General features: G+C 43.6%; 2 protein-coding genes across 3 annotated transcripts in view; one reads left to right on the top strand and one right to left on the bottom strand.

The window, feature by feature from the left end:
- Positions 1-15,126, bottom strand: part of LOC120551357 (rho GTPase-activating protein SYDE1) — a 37,820-nt gene extending 22,694 nt beyond the window's left edge. For both annotated transcript variants that reach the window (XM_039788752.1, XM_039788751.1), the window contains exons 1-4: positions 14,892-15,126; positions 14,577-14,717; positions 4,471-4,543; positions 1,586-1,788 (exon numbers count right to left, since the gene is read on the bottom strand). In XM_039788752.1, coding sequence (XP_039644686.1) covers positions 1,586-1,670 — 85 coding nt within the window. In that variant the 5' untranslated portion in view covers positions 1,671-1,788; positions 4,471-4,543; positions 14,577-14,717; positions 14,892-15,126. The remainder of the gene's footprint in view (positions 1-1,585; positions 1,789-4,470; positions 4,544-14,576; positions 14,718-14,891) is intronic.
- Positions 3,295-16,863, top strand: LOC120551573 (ankyrin repeat domain-containing protein 1-like). The gene is made up of 10 exons (XM_039789061.1): positions 3,295-3,353; positions 3,761-3,815; positions 6,206-6,280; positions 10,186-10,317; positions 10,448-10,555; positions 14,318-14,416; positions 14,633-14,731; positions 15,146-15,244; positions 15,462-15,560; positions 16,765-16,863. The coding sequence occupies exons 1-10, from the start codon at positions 3,295-3,297 to the stop codon at positions 16,846-16,848; spliced, it is 909 nt and encodes a 302-aa protein (XP_039644995.1). The 3' UTR covers positions 16,849-16,863.
- The last annotated feature ends 25 nt before the right edge of the window (positions 16,864-16,888 follow it).

Raw genomic sequence — 16,888 nt, forward strand, 5'->3', positions numbered from 1 at the left:
CTTGTATTTGCTCTTAAGATCAATCATTAAATGGCTTGCTGATTTTCCTGTGAGAGGATTAGTGTCCGGGATTTATGCTAAACTGATGCAAGTATCTGTAGGAGAACTCCCAACAGTAAAGAAATGGGAGCGAGAGCTGAGCTCGGAGGGGAACGTATTTAATTGGGAGACAGTTTGGACAGAAGAAAATTTGGCTAGCCGGCTAAACCGCGACCAAGAAAATGATAGCTCAGCGCAGCCCTAACCCTATTTGTATTAAACAGTGGTTGGCGTATTTTCTGGACATAGTTCTGCTTGAGCTTTCTACAGCAAGGATTAACAAAGCCATGTCATCGACTATAGACCTATGGAAAGGTGCAGCAGCACAGATATCAGTCCTAATGACCTCAGCATCACAAGAAGTAGAGGAGGGAGACTAGGCAAGGTGAGATCTCTGTTTCTGTTTCTTTATTTGTTTACTTTTCTTTCCTCGACACCACGGAGGGTGGGGGGTGGTGGAGGGTTTTTGTTCTTGTTCAATTGTATTAGTCGGTCCTATATGTTCAAAAATATAAAAAACAATAAAAAGTTGATCTAAAAAAAGAAAAAGAAACAGAAGATGTTCTGATTATAGAAACAGAATAAGTTCTGATTATAGAAACAGAATAAGTTCTGATTATAGAAACAGAATAAATTCTGATTATAGAAACAGAATAAATTCTGATTATAGTAACAGAATAAGTTCTGATTATAGTAACAATAAATTCTGATTATAGAAACAGAACAAGTTCTGATTATAGTAACAGAATAAGTTCTGATTATAGTAACAGAATAAGTTCTGATTATAGTAACAGAATAAATTCTGATTATAGAAACAGAATAACTTCTGATTATAGAAACAGAATACATTCTGATTATAGAAACAGAATAAATTCTGATTATAGTAACAGAATAAGTTCTGATTATAGAAACAGAATAAATTCTGATTATAGTAACAGAATAAGTTCTGATTATAGTAACAATAAATTCTGATTATAGAAACAGAATAAATTCTGATTATAGAAACAGAACAAGTTCTGATTATAGTAACAGAATAAGTTCTGATTATAGTAACAGAATAAGTTCTGATTATAGTAACAGAATAAATTCTGATTATAGAAACAGAAAAAGTTCTGATTATAGAAACAGAATACATTCTGATTATAGAAACAGAATAAATTCTGATTATAGTAACAGAATAAGTTCTGATTATAGTAACAATAAATTCTGATTATAGAAACAGAACAACTTCTGATTATAGTAACAGAATAAGTTCTGATTATAGTAACAGAATAAGTTCTGATTATAGTAACAGAATAAGTTCTGATTATAGTAACAGAATAAATTCTGATTATAGAAACAGAACAAGTTCTGATTATAGTAACAGAATACGTTCTGATTATAGAAACAGAATAAATTCTGATTATAGTAACAGAATAAGTTCTGATTATAGTAACAGAATAAGTTCTGATTATAGAAACAGAATATGTTCTGACTAAAGAAAGAAGCAGAAAAGAAAGACAGAGAAGTGACTCTGACAGTCTGAAAGATGTAAACATTTCCTCACCGCTGAGTTTGGGGTCGGTCTTCCTCCTGGTTTGGTCTTTTCCTCTGAGCCTGGAGAACGTTCTCTTCAGCAGCGGTTCGGCCATGTTGGACCCGTCTCTGCAGACGGTCTCCTCCGTTAGAGTTAGCCCAGTCCACCAGTTAACCCTCCTTCATGGCGCTCTGTTCTCTGTGTCCACACTCGGCCATGACTGTGACTCCGAGCTGCAGAACAGGAAATGAATTCCTCACATTCTTTCCCAAACTCCCCCCCCCCCCATCCCACTCCTCCCACTCTCCTCCCTCCACATGGAGAGAAGGAGTCAGAGGACTCATGGGAAATGTAGTCCTGAGGCTCCAAAAACTGAAAACAGAAACAATTTCAACATATTAATCATCATCACCAAACCCACCAGACTCCATGTAAATAATCTGGACTTTTATCATCTTAAAAAATGTTCATCTTTCCACTGTTCCAACAATCACCACTCTGGTTTGGTTGAAATACACCCATAATTCACCCATTTACATTTACTGATTATTTACATGGAGTCTGGTGGAAATATGCTGGCTCTATACACGCTAAAAGTCCTGATTATTTACATGGAGTCTGGTGGAGATATGATGGCTCCATACACGCTAAAGATTCTGATTATTTACATGGAGTCTGGTGGAAATATGCTGGCTCTATAAAGTCCTGATTATTTACATGGACTCTTGTGGAAATATGCTGGCTCTATACACGCTAAAAGTCCTGATTATTTACATGGAGTCTGGTGGAAATATGCTGGCTCTATACACGCTAAAAGTCCTGATTATTTACATGGAGTCTGGTGGAGATATGCTGCCTCTACACGCTAAAAGTCCTGATTATTTACATGGAGTCTGGTGGAAAGTTCATCGCTCTAAACACATTAAAAGTACTGATTATTTACATGGAGTCTGGTGGAAATATGCTGACTCTATACACGCTAAAATTCCTGATTATTTACATGGAGTCTGGTGGAAATATGCTGGCTCTATACACGCTAAAAGTCCTGATTATTTACATGGAGTCTGGTGGAAATATGCTGGCTCTATACACGCTAAAAGTCCTGATTATTTACATGGAGTCTGGTGTAGTTTGGTGATGCTGATTTCGGGGCTGTTTCATGTTAAACTAAAAAGGATCTTACTCTTTAACTAAAAGGTCTATCTCTGTATTTTGATGCTAATACTCTCTGTACTTTTACAATACCTGTAAGGGAGTATTTCTACACTGCGGTACATTTAATTTGTTTATAATCTGCCGAGAATTCTGCGTCCGCAGATACTTGTCGTTTAGTACCAATAAAACTAGAGTACAACTAAGTACTTCTCCTTTCTCTCTGGTTACTGAAGGATCAGACTCCTGTCGCCTGCAGGTCAAAGGTCAACAGTGTGAGTGTGTGTGTGTGTGTGTGTGTGTGTGTGTGTGTGTGTGTGTGTGTGTGTGTGTGTGTGTGTGTGTGTGTGTGTGTGTGTGTATATGTCTGTGTCCATGTGTCTGTGTGTGTGTGTATGTCTTGTGTGTGTGTGTTGTGTGTCTGTGTCTGTGTGTGTGTGTGTGTGTCTCTGTGTGTGTGTGTGTTTGTGTTTGTGTGTGTGTGTGCGTGTGTGTGTGTGTGTGTGTGTGTGTGTGTGTGTGTGTGTGTGTGTGTGTGTGTGTCTGTGAGTGTGTGTGTGTGTGTGTGTCTATATTAAGATGCTGTGATGGAGGTGAACCATCTCTGGGTGTTTCTGCTGCAGAGAACTGACATGGAGCTGACGAGGTGAGCTGAAACATGGAGGACTGATTATTGATTATTGGTGCTGAAGTTGGCTTTATGTTAGGTTAGGGTTAGCAGGGACTCTTAACCACATTTAAAGAAAGAAAGAACATTCACGCTCAAACTGAAGGACATTACACATACTTTTCTACTCCCATAACTCCAGAGAAATACTTGATGTGCATCTGATTGAGACAGACAGACAGACTGGAGAGACAGACAGACAGACAGACAGACAGACTGACTGTATATTTTAGAGATGTGTTTTAAATGTTGAAATCTTTCTGAGACCGACAGAAACATTCACAGACCTAACTGATCACTTCTGAACCGCTGGGAACTCTGGGTTAGTGTTAACGTTAATTATTATTATAACTATTCAGGATTAGTTTGTGTCTTTAAATGTTCAGATGTGATGGTATCAGCTGGGAGGAAGAGGAGGAAGAGGAGGAGAAGATGAGGATGGTAAGAAGGAAACTTTTCTCTTCTTATTTAAATTCAGTAACAACTAGACAGCTGGAGCTTCTCTAATCTTTGGGTTTATTTGAAAATTAAAAAAAAAATAATTCTTGTAATTTGTAGTGTTGTTTTTTTAGTGTTTTAATTCTGTTTCTGTTCATGAAAGCTTTATCAATAAAGCTTTACCAATAAAGCTTTATAAATAAAGTTAAGATTTCATTGAACTTCAGCCAAGAGTCTAAATGATTGATATGATTTTACACTTTCTTTAGTTCAACTGTGGAAGTTTGCAAGTGTGTGTCTCTGTGTGTGTGTGTGTGTGTGTGTGTGTGTGTGTGTGTGTGTGTGTGTGGCTGTGTTTGTGTGTGTGTGTGTGTGTGTGTGTGTGTGTGTGTGTGTGTGTCTGTGTTTACTACCTGACCTCTGATCTCTGCCATGTGATTGGAGGATAATAAAGTGACATCATCAGTAGTAAACGATTGGCTCCGGTCCACCTGTCTCCTCTGTCTGTCAGAGGACAGTTTGTTTGTGTTGTCTCAACAACTTCATTTAATTCTCTTACTTATAAAGTAATTAAATACAATAAAGAAAATGTAACAAATGACCTAAAACATATTCTATATAAATTTTAACAATCATCCCCTGAAAGAACCCATCAGACCTGACCGGTTTCTCCGTCCACATCTTCTTCAGAGCTTGACATGTTCAGCATGCAGCTACCAGGTCATCGTTTCCTGAAGAGAACAGAGTTTGAGAATAGAAAAACACACAGATAGAGGAAACTTTATCCTGGAAATGTTCTTTAATTGATCCAAAGATGAATTTTGTAGAAGAGTTTTAGCCTATTGTAAGTCATTTTGTATTAAAACTGATGCTAAACTGAGTTACTGTGGTTTATTTGGATGAAGATGTCGTTCAAAACACACTTATTCTACAGTAGTTTGTGGTTTTATTCGGTCTGTTGATCCAAACTAGTGCTATAAAGTTAATAAAGCGAGATATATATAGATATTGTTTTCTGAAGTCAGAGTCCAGCCTCTCAAACAGAAGGTAATTTTAAACTAATTTTGTCTGAATTTCATCAAAAACTGTGTCTGAACTAGTGTTGGCTGTCAGAGACCCTGGCTGACCTCTGACCCCGCCTCTTCTTGGAAGTGTTTAGCCAATAAAATGACACCAGAGAAGGTCATGTTCAACAGACACACAAACACACACACGCGCGCACACACACACACACACACACACACACACACAAACAAACACTCAGACACACACACCTGTAAACTGAGGCTGCTGCTAATAAAGTTTTATACGAGCGCAGCAGGAGGTCCGAGGTCTTATCTCGTTATCGTTATTTCTGGTCAGTCAGTTTCTTCTTTGAGACTTTAAAGTGATGGTTCGGAGTAATTTCACCCTAGGGTCCTTTGCACCATGACCTCGAGCCAAACACCCCCCCAGAAGCTTTTTTCACCTGGGTCGAACATTGGGAGAGTTAGCGTAGAGTAGCGTTATCACCTGAATAGCTTAGCGCAGGGGCTAATGGACCCACGTTTGTATCTTGTAAGTTACCCCACTAATAATGCCCTAAATGATACCAAACATCTACAAGTAGTACAAATAGGTTATGCTCTCATAAAACGATGGATTGGAAATTACAACACCGAAAAGAGATGCAACAAAAATATTTTTTAATGTAAGTGCTGTAGTATAACTAGCAGGAGACAAGTTATAACTGAGGTAAGTTTGGAGACATTACCTTATTTAATCATTAAATTAATAAATATTTTTTTTTTGTTGCATCTTACTTTATAGTAGTAACACTGACAACTCCTCGATCTCTAAGCAGGTAGCAGCAGCAGCAGCAGCAGCTAGCAGAAGAGAGCAGGCAAGTGTTCATAAACTTCTGGTGTACTTACAAACTTTCCAATCCATCGTTTTATGAGTACATAACCTATTTGTACTAGTGTAGAAGTTTGGCATCATTTCGGGCATTATTAGTGGGGTCATTTACGAGATACATCACTGGATCCATTAGCCCCTGCGCTAACCTATTCAGCTGATAACGCTACGCTACGCTAAATCTCCCAATGTTTGACCCAGGTGAAAAAAGCTTCTGGGGGGGTGTTTGGCTCAAGGTCATGGTGCAAAAGACCCTAGGGTGAAACTACTCCGAACCATCACAGAGTTTAAGAGACAGCAAACCGAATGTGTAGAGAGGAGTTGGTTCATCGTAATCTATGATTCTAATAACAGGACCAGCCTGACGTGATGTGTGCAACGTTTAAATATTTAATCTGTTTTGCAGAAAAAAACAGAGCGCCAACGCTGTGACCAATCAGAATCAAGTATTGGACAAGGCCGCGTGATATGAATATATTTATCCACTGTGTGTCCAGCAGGGGGAGGACAGAGGCTACGAGTCGACTGTCTCCCAGGAGAAGCAGGACTCGGATCGTCCAATCAGCCTCAAGGTCAGAGGAAAACAGTCATTTGATTGGCTGACACTAGTGTCCAACTGAAGGAGATTGATTCATAGGAGATAGAGGTTTTACTGCCGCTGAAACCAGCTGCTGTCAGCAGACGGAGATCTAACCTTTGTTGATCAGTGAGCCATATGTGATGTCTGTCAGTTCAAAATAAAACACAGCAGGAAAGATAACGTTACATTATGCTAAGCTATCTGGCCAGCGACGTGACGAGAGGTGTAGTCCACTGAGACTAGAGATGTAGATCACTGAGACTAGAGATGTAAATCACTGAGACTAGAGGTGTAGATCACTGAGACTAGAGGTGTAGATCACTGAGACTAGAGGTGCAGATCACTGAGACTAGAGGTCACTGAGACTAGAGGTGTAGATCACTGAGTCTAGAGGTGTAGATCACTGAGACTAGAGATGTAGATCTCTGAGACAAGAGATGTAGATCACTGAGACTAGAGATATAGATCACTGAGACTAGAGGTGTAGATCACTGAGACTAGAGATGGAGATCACTGAGACTAGAGATATATATATCACTGAGACTAGAGATGGAGATCACTGAGACTAGTGATATAGATCACTGAGACTAGAGATATAGATCACTGAGACTAGAGATGGAGATCACTGAGACTAGAGATATAGATCACTGAGACTAGAGGTGTAGATCACAGAGACTAGAGATGGAGATCACTGAGACTAGAGATATAGATCACTGAGACTAGAGGTGTAGATCACTGAGACTAGAGATCACTGAGACTAGAGGTGTACATCACTAAGACTAGAGCTATAGATCACTGAGACTAGAGATGGAGATCACTGAGACTAGAGATATAGATCACTGAGACTAGAGATCACTGAGACTAGAGGTATAGATCACTGAGACTAGAGATAAAGATCACTGAGACTAGAGATGGAGATCACTGAGACTAGAGATATAGATCACTGGGACTAGAGATGGAGATCACTGAGACTAGAGATATAGATCACTGAGACTAGAGGTGTAGATCACTGAGACTAGAGGTGTAGATCACTGAGACTAGAGATGTAGATCACTGAGACTAGAGATATAGAACACTGAGACTAGAGGTGCAGATCACTGAGACTAGAGGTCACTGAGACTAGAGGTGTAGATCACTGAGGTGTAGATCACTGAGACTAGAGGTTTAGATCACTGAGACTAGAGGTGTAGATCACTGAGACTAGAGGTGTAGATCACTGAGACTAGAGATGTAGATCACTGAGACTAGAGATATAGATCACTGAGACTAGAGGTGTAGATCACTGAGACTAGAGATGTAGATCACTGAGACTAGAGATATAGATCACTGAGACTAGAGGTGCAGATCACTGAGACTAGAGGTCACTGAGACTAGAGGTGTAGATCACTGAGTCTAGAGGTGTAGATCACTGAGACTAGAGGTTTAGATCACTGAGACTAGAGATTACTGAGACTAGAGATGTAGATCTCTGAGACAAGAGATGTAGATCACTGAGACTAGAGATATAGATCACTGAGACTAGAGGTGTAGATCACTGAAACTAGAGATGGAGATCACTGAGACTAGTGATATAGATCACTGAGACTAGAGATATAGATCACTGGGACTAGAGATGGAGATCACTGAGACTAGAGATATAGATCACTGAGACTAGAGGTGTAGATCACTGAGACTAGATATCACTGAGACTAGAGGTGTAGATCACTAAGACTCGAGCTATAGATCACTGAGACTAGAGATGGAGATCACTGAGACTAGAGATATAGATCACTGAGACTAGAGATCACTGAGACTAGAGGTGTAGATCACTGAGTCTAGAGGTGTAGATCACTGAGACTAGAGGTTTAGATCACTGAGACTAAAGATTACTGAGACTAGAGATGTAGACCACTGAGACTAGAGATGTAGATCACTGAGACTAGTGATATAGATCACTGAGACTAGAGATATAGATCACTGAGACTAGAGATGGAGATCACTGAGACTAGAGATATAGATCACTGAGACTAGAGGTTTAGATCACTGAGACTAGAGATGGAGATCACTGAGACTAGAGATATAGATCACTGAGACTAGAGGTGTAGATCACTGAGACTAGAGGTGTACATCACTAAGACTAGAGCTATAGATCACTGAGACTAGAGATGGAGATCACTGAGACTAGAGATATAGATCACTGAGACTAGAGATCACTGAGACTAGAGGTATAGATCACTGAGACTAGAGATAAAGATCACTGAGACTAGAGATGGAGATCACTGAGACTAGAGGTGTAGATCACTGAGACTAGAGATGTAGATCACTGAGACTAGAGATATAGAACACTGAGACTAGAGGTGTAGATCACTGAGACTAGAGATCACTAAGACTAGAGATGTAGATCACTGAGACTAGAGGTGCAGATCACTGAGACTAGAGATCACTGAGACTAGAGATGTAGATCACTGAGACTAGAGATGTAGATCACAGACTAGAGATATAGATCACTGAGACTAGAGGTGTAGATCACTGAGCACTGAGGAATGTAATACTGAGACGAATAGACGACGAGATGATAGCTAGAGATGGAGATCACTGAGACTAGATATAGATCACTGAGACTAGAGGTGTAGATCACTGAGACTAGATATTTAGATCACTGAGACTAGAGATACAGATCACTGAGACTAGAGGTGTAGATCACTGAGACTATAGATAAAGATCACCGAGACTAGAGATAAAGATCACTGAGACTAGAGATGGAGATCACTGACTAGAGATATAGATCACTGAGACTAGAGGTGTAGATCACTGAGACTAGAGATATAGATCACTGAGACTAGAGGTGTAGATCACTGAGACTAGAGATATAGATCACTGAGACTAGAGATGTAGATCACTGAGACTAGAGATGGAGATCACTGAGACTAGAGATATAGATCACTGAGACTAGAGATATAGATCACTGAGGCTAGAGATGTAGATCACTGAGACTAGAGATATAGATCACCGAGACTAGAGATAAAGATCACTGAGACTATAGATAAAGATCACTACTCGGACGGTCACATCAGCGCGGTAGCCTAAGGCATTGGACATTTAAAATTTAAAACTTATTATGTAATGGGCCTGTTTCACTTGATGTAAGGTTCGTTTTTGTGATTAAAATAAATGTAAAATATTAACCTAATATCCGTCTTCCTGTGTGCAGAATTGTGGAAATGTGTTTATAGCTTTAATTGACAACGAAACAAGTGCATATCAGGCAGACTGCACGCCGCAGCGCATTGAGCGCTCAGAGCGCAACGATGGAAGATGTTAAAAAGAAGTTGGCCTCAGTAGATTTTAAAACCACCGAAAATGAAGTCAAGTCTACTGTGTGGAAGTATTTCCACATAGTTGTCTAGGAATATGTTAATTTTATTTCAATTATATGATCGGGCCTCTTGTGTGCGCCTGTGTTAACGTGCACTTGTTGCCCCGTGTGCGCGATCACTGTGCTGATGACCTCATCTTTTGACATTTCTGAGTGCCTTACAGCTGCTTAATAAAAGCTTTCCACACAAACAAACGTAGCCTACATGTGTCATTAGTATGAGAAAAAAATGAGATTTTAAGATTTTTTGTCGGGCCGGGCCGGGCTGGAACATAAATCTCTTGATGCCTGTCGGGCTCGAGCCGGGTTCGGTCACGGTTCTGTCGGACACGGGCCGGGCTCGGACAGAAAAATTCGGCCCGATCCCACCCCTAATATAGATCACTGAGACTAGAGATATATATCACTGAGACTAGAGATGTAGATCACTGAGACTAGAGATATAGATCACTGAGACTAGAGATGTAGATCACTGAGACTAGAGGTGTGTGTGTGTGTGTGTGTGTGTGTGTGTGTGTGTGTGTCTGTCTGTCCCGGTTCAGACGGATAAATCGGGCCGCCCGGTACTGGAGACTCCTGCAGACCTGCAGAACCTGCTGCTGCTGAGGAAGACCAAGAGAGAGCAGAAAGTCAGGAAAAAACCTGCTGCAGCCCCCCCTGCTGTCCAGAGAGTGGTAAAACACACACACATGCACACATGCACACACACACACACACACACACACACACACACACACACACACACACACACACACACACACACACACACAGGTACTATATAAAGTGTGTCTGTCTGTCTTGCAGCCCTACTATGTAGATGAGCAGGACTTCTTCCAGGCCTGTGATCAGGAGCAGCTGCTGGTGATCGAGCGCTTCCTGTCGACAGGCGGAGACGTCAACGTCTGCGACGCGGTGAGTCATCAACTCTCGGCTGTTCCTATTGGCTCTCACACATGCAACAAACACCATGTTCGAACATAGGGATGCTCATAAGTGTACTTGGTACCAGAGCACCCTAGGCCAACGGTCAATGATCGATTTTATAATCGTTTTATCTGATCTGAGGCCATATGTTTTGGACACTCGGGTGAAGAGAGGGGCGGAGCTGTCAACCGATCACCATCTGGTGGTGAGTTGGGTCAGCGGGTGGGGGAAGACTCTGGACAGACCTGGTAAGCCCAAACGGGTAGTGCGGGTAAATTGGGAACGTCTGGAGGAGGCCCCTGTCCGACAGACTTTCAACTCACACTTCCGGCAGAGCTTTTCGTGCATCCCTGTGGAGGCTGGGGGCATTGAACCCGAGTGGACAATGTTCAAAGTTTCCATTGCTGAAGCTGCGGCGAGGAGCTGTGGTCTTAGGGTCTTAGGTGCCTCAAGGGGCGGTAACCCACGAACATCATGGTGGACACCGGTGGTCAGGGAAGCCACCCGACTGAAGAAGCCTTTCCGGGATATGTTATCCCAGAGGAATCCGGAGGCAGTTGCAGGGTACCGAAGGGCTGCAGCCTCTGCCGTGAAAGAGGCAAAGCAGCGGGTGTGGGAGAAGTTTGGAGAAGACATGGAGAAGGACTTTCGGTCGGCACCAAAGTGCTTCTGGAAAACTGTTCGCCACCTCAGGAGGGGGAAGCGGGGAACCATCCAAGCTTTGTACAGTAAGGAGGGGACACTGTTGACCTCAACTGAGGAAGTAATAGGGCGGTGGAAGGAGCACTTTGAGGAACTCCTGAATCCGACTAATACGCCCTTTATGTTAGAGGCAGAGCTGGAGGATGATGGGGGATTGTCGTCAATTTCCCAGGCGGAAGTCACTGATGTAGTCAAACAACTCCACAGTGGCAAAGCCCCGGGGATTGATGAGATCCGTCCAGAAATGCTCAAGGCTCTGGGTGTGGAGGGGCTGTTCTGGTTGACACGTCTCTTCAACATTGCGTGGGAAAGTGGGACAGTGCCAAAGGAGTGGCAGACTGGGGTGGTGGTTCCCCTTTTTAAAAAGGGGGACCAGAGGGTGTGTGTCAATTACAGGGGTATCACACTTCTCAGCCTCCCTGGTAAAGTCTCCTCCAAGGTGCTGGAAAGGAGGGTTCGGCCGATAGTCGAACCTCGGGTTGAAGAGGAACAATGCGGATTCCGTCCTGGTCGTGGAACAACGGACCAGCTCTTCACTCTCGCAAGGATCCTGGAGGGAGCCTGGGAGTATGCCCAACCGGTCTACATGTGTTTTGTGGATCTGGAGAAGGCGTATGACCGGGTCCCCCGGGAGATACTGTGGGAGGTGCTGCGGGAGTATGGGGTGAGGGGGGTCTCTTCTCAGGGCCATCCAATCTCTGTACGACCAAAGTGAGAGCTGTGTCCGGGTTCTCGGCAGTAAGTCGGACTCGTTTCAGCTGAGGGTTGGCCTCCGCCAGGGCTGCGCTGTGTCACCAATCCTTTTTGTAATATTTATGGACAGGATATCAAGGCGTAGTCGGGGTGGGGAGGCGTTGCAGTTCGGTGGGCTGGGGATCTCATTGCTGCTCTTTGCAGATGATGTGGTCCTGATGGCATCATCGGCCTGTGACCTTCAGCACTCACTGGATCGGTTCGCAGCCGAGTGTGAAGCGGCTGGGATGAGGATCAGCACCTCTAAATCTGAGGCCATGGTTCTCAGCAGGAAACCGATGGAATGCCTTCTCCAGGTAGGGAATGAGTCCTTACCCCAAGTGAAGGAGTTCAAATACCTTGGGGTTTTGTTCGCGAGTGAGGGGACAATGGAGCGGGAGATTGGTCGGAGAATCGGCGCAGCGGGTGCGGTATTACATTCAATCTATCGCACCGTTGTGACGAAAAGAGAGCTGAGCCAGAAGGCAAAGCTCTCGATCTACCGGTCAGTTTTCGTTCCTACCCTCACCTATGGTCATGAAGGCTGGGTCACGACCGAAAGAACGAGATCCAGGGTACAAGCGGCCGAAATGGGTTTCCTCAGGAGGGTGGCTGGCGCGCTCCTCCCTTAGAGATAGGGTGAGAAGCTCAGTCATCCGTGAGGAGCTCCGAGTAGAGCGCTGTCTGCTTTCCCGGCGCAAAAGGAGCCAGTTGAGGTGGTTCGGGCATCTGGTAAGGATGCCCCCTGGGCGCCTCCCTAGGGAGGTGTTCCAGGCACGTCCAGCTGGGAGGAGGCCTCGGGGAAGACCCAGGACTAGGTGAAGGGATTATATCTCCAACCTGGCCTGGGAACACCTTTGTATCCCCCAGTCAGAGTTAGTTAATGTGGCTCGGGAAAGGGAAGTTTGGGGTCCCCTGCTGGAGCTGCTCCCCCCGCGACCGGATAAGCGGAAGAAGATGGATGGATGGACATGCAGGTGTGGTGAGTCATCAACGCTCAGCTGTTCCTATTGGCTCTCACAGATGCAGGTGCGGTGAGTCATCAACGCTCGGCTGTTCCTATTGGCTCTCACAGATGCAGGTGTGGTGAGTCATAAACGCTCGGCTGTTCCTATTGGCTCTCACAGATGCAGGTGTGTTTCTGATGAACAGCAGACGGCAGTAAAGTCACACCCAACTGAGAGCAGAAACATCTGGTCCATAAATATTCTATCTGCTGCAACATCAACAACATTCTGGGGTGGTGATGGCGCAGTGGATATGACACGTGTCTTTGGAGTGGGAGATCCGGGTTCGATTCCCACTGCGATACATCAACCAATGTGTCCCTGAGCAAGACACTTAACCCCTAGTTGCTCCAGAGGCGTTTGACCTCTGACGTATATAGCAATTGTAAGTCGCTTTGGATAAAAGCGTCAGCTAAATGACATGTAATGTAATGTAATGTAATGTAATTCTGACAGAGATGGAGTCTCGAGTCTGAGACTCGGACTCAAGTCACACAAACAGCGGACTTCAGACTGGACTTGTGACTCGACCCAAAAGACTTCAGACTTGACTCGGACTCAAGCTTCGTCAACAACCTGTTTTCATGCAATTATTGCTTTTTAAATCTAAATTCATTCACGTATTTCTATTTTCTTTGATTGGCACATATACGTTGGGGAAACGTATGACGAGCTGTATGTCCCCTGCCCTTTGCCATAATGTGCAACGTAACGTACGAGTTATGCATGTGCGCGCACTCACATATAAAAAAAATACATTGCTGATGGCGACACTAAGTCCTCCTGGAGTTGTGCCTTTTGTCATTAATTTTGCTTTTGATAACTTGGTAAACAGTGGCAGTAAGCTAACAGCTACATGCAAGGTGTGTGGCACCAAGATAAATGATGCAGGATCAACAACGTGGACCTTCATCAGGCATCTCCAAACACACCCAGATAGGTCACTCACACACACGCTAATGTGAAAGAGACGTTATATTTAGCATACATCGTCACAGGTAACAAGCTAACCATTGCAAAGTGCTGTGCTAATGCTGGGAACAGGCAAATTGTATCTTTATAGTTGTATCCATATCAGATGGCCAGAGACTTGAGACACGACTTGGACTTCCAAAAAGTGACTTGTGAACATCTGTGCATTTTGAACATGTTGGGCAAGTCTTAGCTCTGTTTCTTACAGAGACACCTGGAGAAGAAACAACTGTTCATGTTCAAGCATTTTGATTTTTTTCTCATCTAGAGAATCTAAATGAACTGTATGAGTAGATATTTATAGAAACTGATCTGTGTGTGATTTCTCTGTGTGCAGTTTGAGCGAACCGGTCTGCACAGAGCGAGTTCTCGCGGTCACACCGACGTCGTCACCAAACTGATGGAAGCTGGCGCCGACGTCCACAGCAGAGACAAGGTTCCTTCACTGCAGTGTGCTTTCACAGCTTTATGCTGATTCTTTTTTGACACTTTTGCTGTTTTATTTAATACGATTTAGGAGGTTTTTCTGACACTTTCGCCGCATTTAAAAATCTTTTTTCACTGAATTCAATGCTTTCTTTGAGGGTTTTACTTACTAGTGTTTGTTCAAGTCTGACTCCAGTTTGGGTTCTGGTGTCTCTGTTCTGTCCAGCTTTTGTCCACTTGTGTCCACGCTGCGTGTCGAGGAGGACATCTGTCTGTTCTCAAACTGCTGCTGGACCACGGAGCAGACGTATCTGCAACAGACAAGGTAATACTACATAATAATACTAATAACCTAATAATACTATATGACCGGGCTGAATGCAATAAGCATGAGATTCCTGTAATAGAAAATAATCTGAATCTCTGATCTGAAGGACACAACACAAACACAAACACGGTTCCGTCTTCAAAACGGGACGACTTACCGTCATTCTCCCTGCAGTGGTTAGGGTCAGCGGCTTTCAAGGATCACATGACTGACAGACTGTGCTCTGATTGGCCGGGAGTCAGCTGGGCTGCCTCTCCTGTCCCGTGGAAGTGGCTCATGTTGAATTTTTTTTTATCCGAATTTGATTTTCCAATGATTTTTTCCCAAACTTGAACTTAGAATAAAAGACTCAGAAAAATGGTTTTCAAAGTAATTTGCTTCCATTTCTGTGTGTGTGTGTGTCTGCTTTAGCTAGACAGCACTCCTCTTCATGTCTCTGTGAGGACTGGACACTACGACTGTGTTGAACACCTGATTCACTGCAGAGCTGAAGTCAACACACAGGACAGGGTAGGCTACACACACACACACACACACACACACACACACACACACACTCTGACACACACACGCACACACACAGAGACACAGAGAGAGAGACACACACACACACACACAGACAGAGAGAGAGAGACACACACACACACACACACACACAGTAAATCTTTTATGAAGTATGTACGGAGAGTTTAAACCAGAGTAATAACATTGGTGCGTTGTGTTTCAGGAGGGAGACACTCCGCTTCACGACGCTGTTCGACTTAACAGATTTAAAATCCTCCAGCTGTTGTTGCTGCACGGAGCCGACACACACATCACCAACCAGGTACAGCTGACACACACACACACACACACACACACACATCACCAACCAGGTACAGCACACACACACACCACCAACCAGGTACAGCTCACACACACACACCACCAACCAGGTACAGCTCACACACACACACACATCACCAACCAGGTATTGGCCTATTTCTCTCTTCAAATGTTTTCAGAAACATGTCTTTTTGAACTATTTTAGTCCAATATGAGATTGTATTCTGAACGAGACGCCATGACAGTCGGGCTTTGAATTTCCGGAGAAAACAAACCCATTTGACGCGTTCGTCCAATCAGCTGCCAGTTTTCATTTCTTGGGCAACAATACAGAGTAGCGCCGCCTGCTGCTATGGAGACGTATTACTTTTCTAAAGTCGGTGTTGCCTCAGTGTGTCCCGAGGCAGTTTTTTGGACCCCGGGACGAGACTCATCATCTCCACTGGCTGTTCTGTCGACGGTCGGCCGTCTGGCTGGTGTCTTTAGAGTCAGAGCAAACTGAATCACCACATGAACACATGATGGAGGTATGAAACACATGGAGGTATGAACACATTATGGAGGTATGAACACATGATGGAGGTATGAACACATGGAGCTATGAAACACATGATGGAGGTATGAACACATGATGAAGGTATGAACACATGATGGAGGTATGAAACACATGATGGAGGTATGAACACATGATGAAGGTATGAACACATGATGGAGGTATGAAAGCTCTCCGTCTCTGTTGGACAGAGGAGACTCAGCTCGTCTGCTCAGATACCGACTACCTTTATATGCAGATGATGTTCCGGTTTTTGTCCTTATTCTGAAGAAGACAATATTCGGTACCACTTTATTTAAAGGGGTGAACATAAGACATGACTCCATCATAATAATGCCAGATGTCTCATGTCACATGACTCAACATGTCTTCATGTCAGTCTTATGTACACTCTTTAAATAAAGTGTAACCCCAAATTCTGACTAATGACTAAGTTTACTTGGCTGATTTAAAGCTTTTATTAGTGCAAACCTATTCCTTTACCGTCTGTCTGTCTCTCTAACCGGTCTGTCTCTCTAACCTGTATGTCTGCCTGTCTCTCTAACCTGTCTGTCTGCCTGCCTGTCTCTCTAACCTGTCTGTCTGTCTCTCTAGCCTGTCTGTCTCTCTAACCTGTCTGTCTCTCTAACCTGTCTGCCTGTCTGTCTCTCAGGACGGCCATCGTCCTCTGGATGCCGTGCTGGAGTGGCAGAACGAAACAAAGACTCTCCTCACCGAGCAGAACGACAGGAAGTGATACAGCGTTACAGATCGACCAATCACTGAGGTTTCAGATA

Source organism: Perca fluviatilis, chromosome 21 (genome assembly GCF_010015445.1).
Source record: "Perca fluviatilis chromosome 21, GENO_Pfluv_1.0, whole genome shotgun sequence".
NCBI lineage: Eukaryota > Metazoa > Chordata > Actinopteri > Perciformes > Percidae > Perca > Perca fluviatilis.

Excerpts from the sequence above, each read along its gene's own strand:
- LOC120551573 (XM_039789061.1), top strand. The coding sequence starts at position 3,295 with ATGGAGGTGAACCATCTCTGGGTGTTTCTGCTGCAGAGAACTGACATG. Across the intron at positions 14,417-14,632 it reads ACGTCCACAGCAGAGACAAG|CTTTTGTCCACTTGTGTCCA; the intron begins GTTCCTTCACTG and ends TGTTCTGTCCAG. Across the intron at positions 15,561-16,764 it reads ACACACACATCACCAACCAG|GACGGCCATCGTCCTCTGGA; the intron begins GTACAGCTGACA and ends TCTGTCTCTCAG.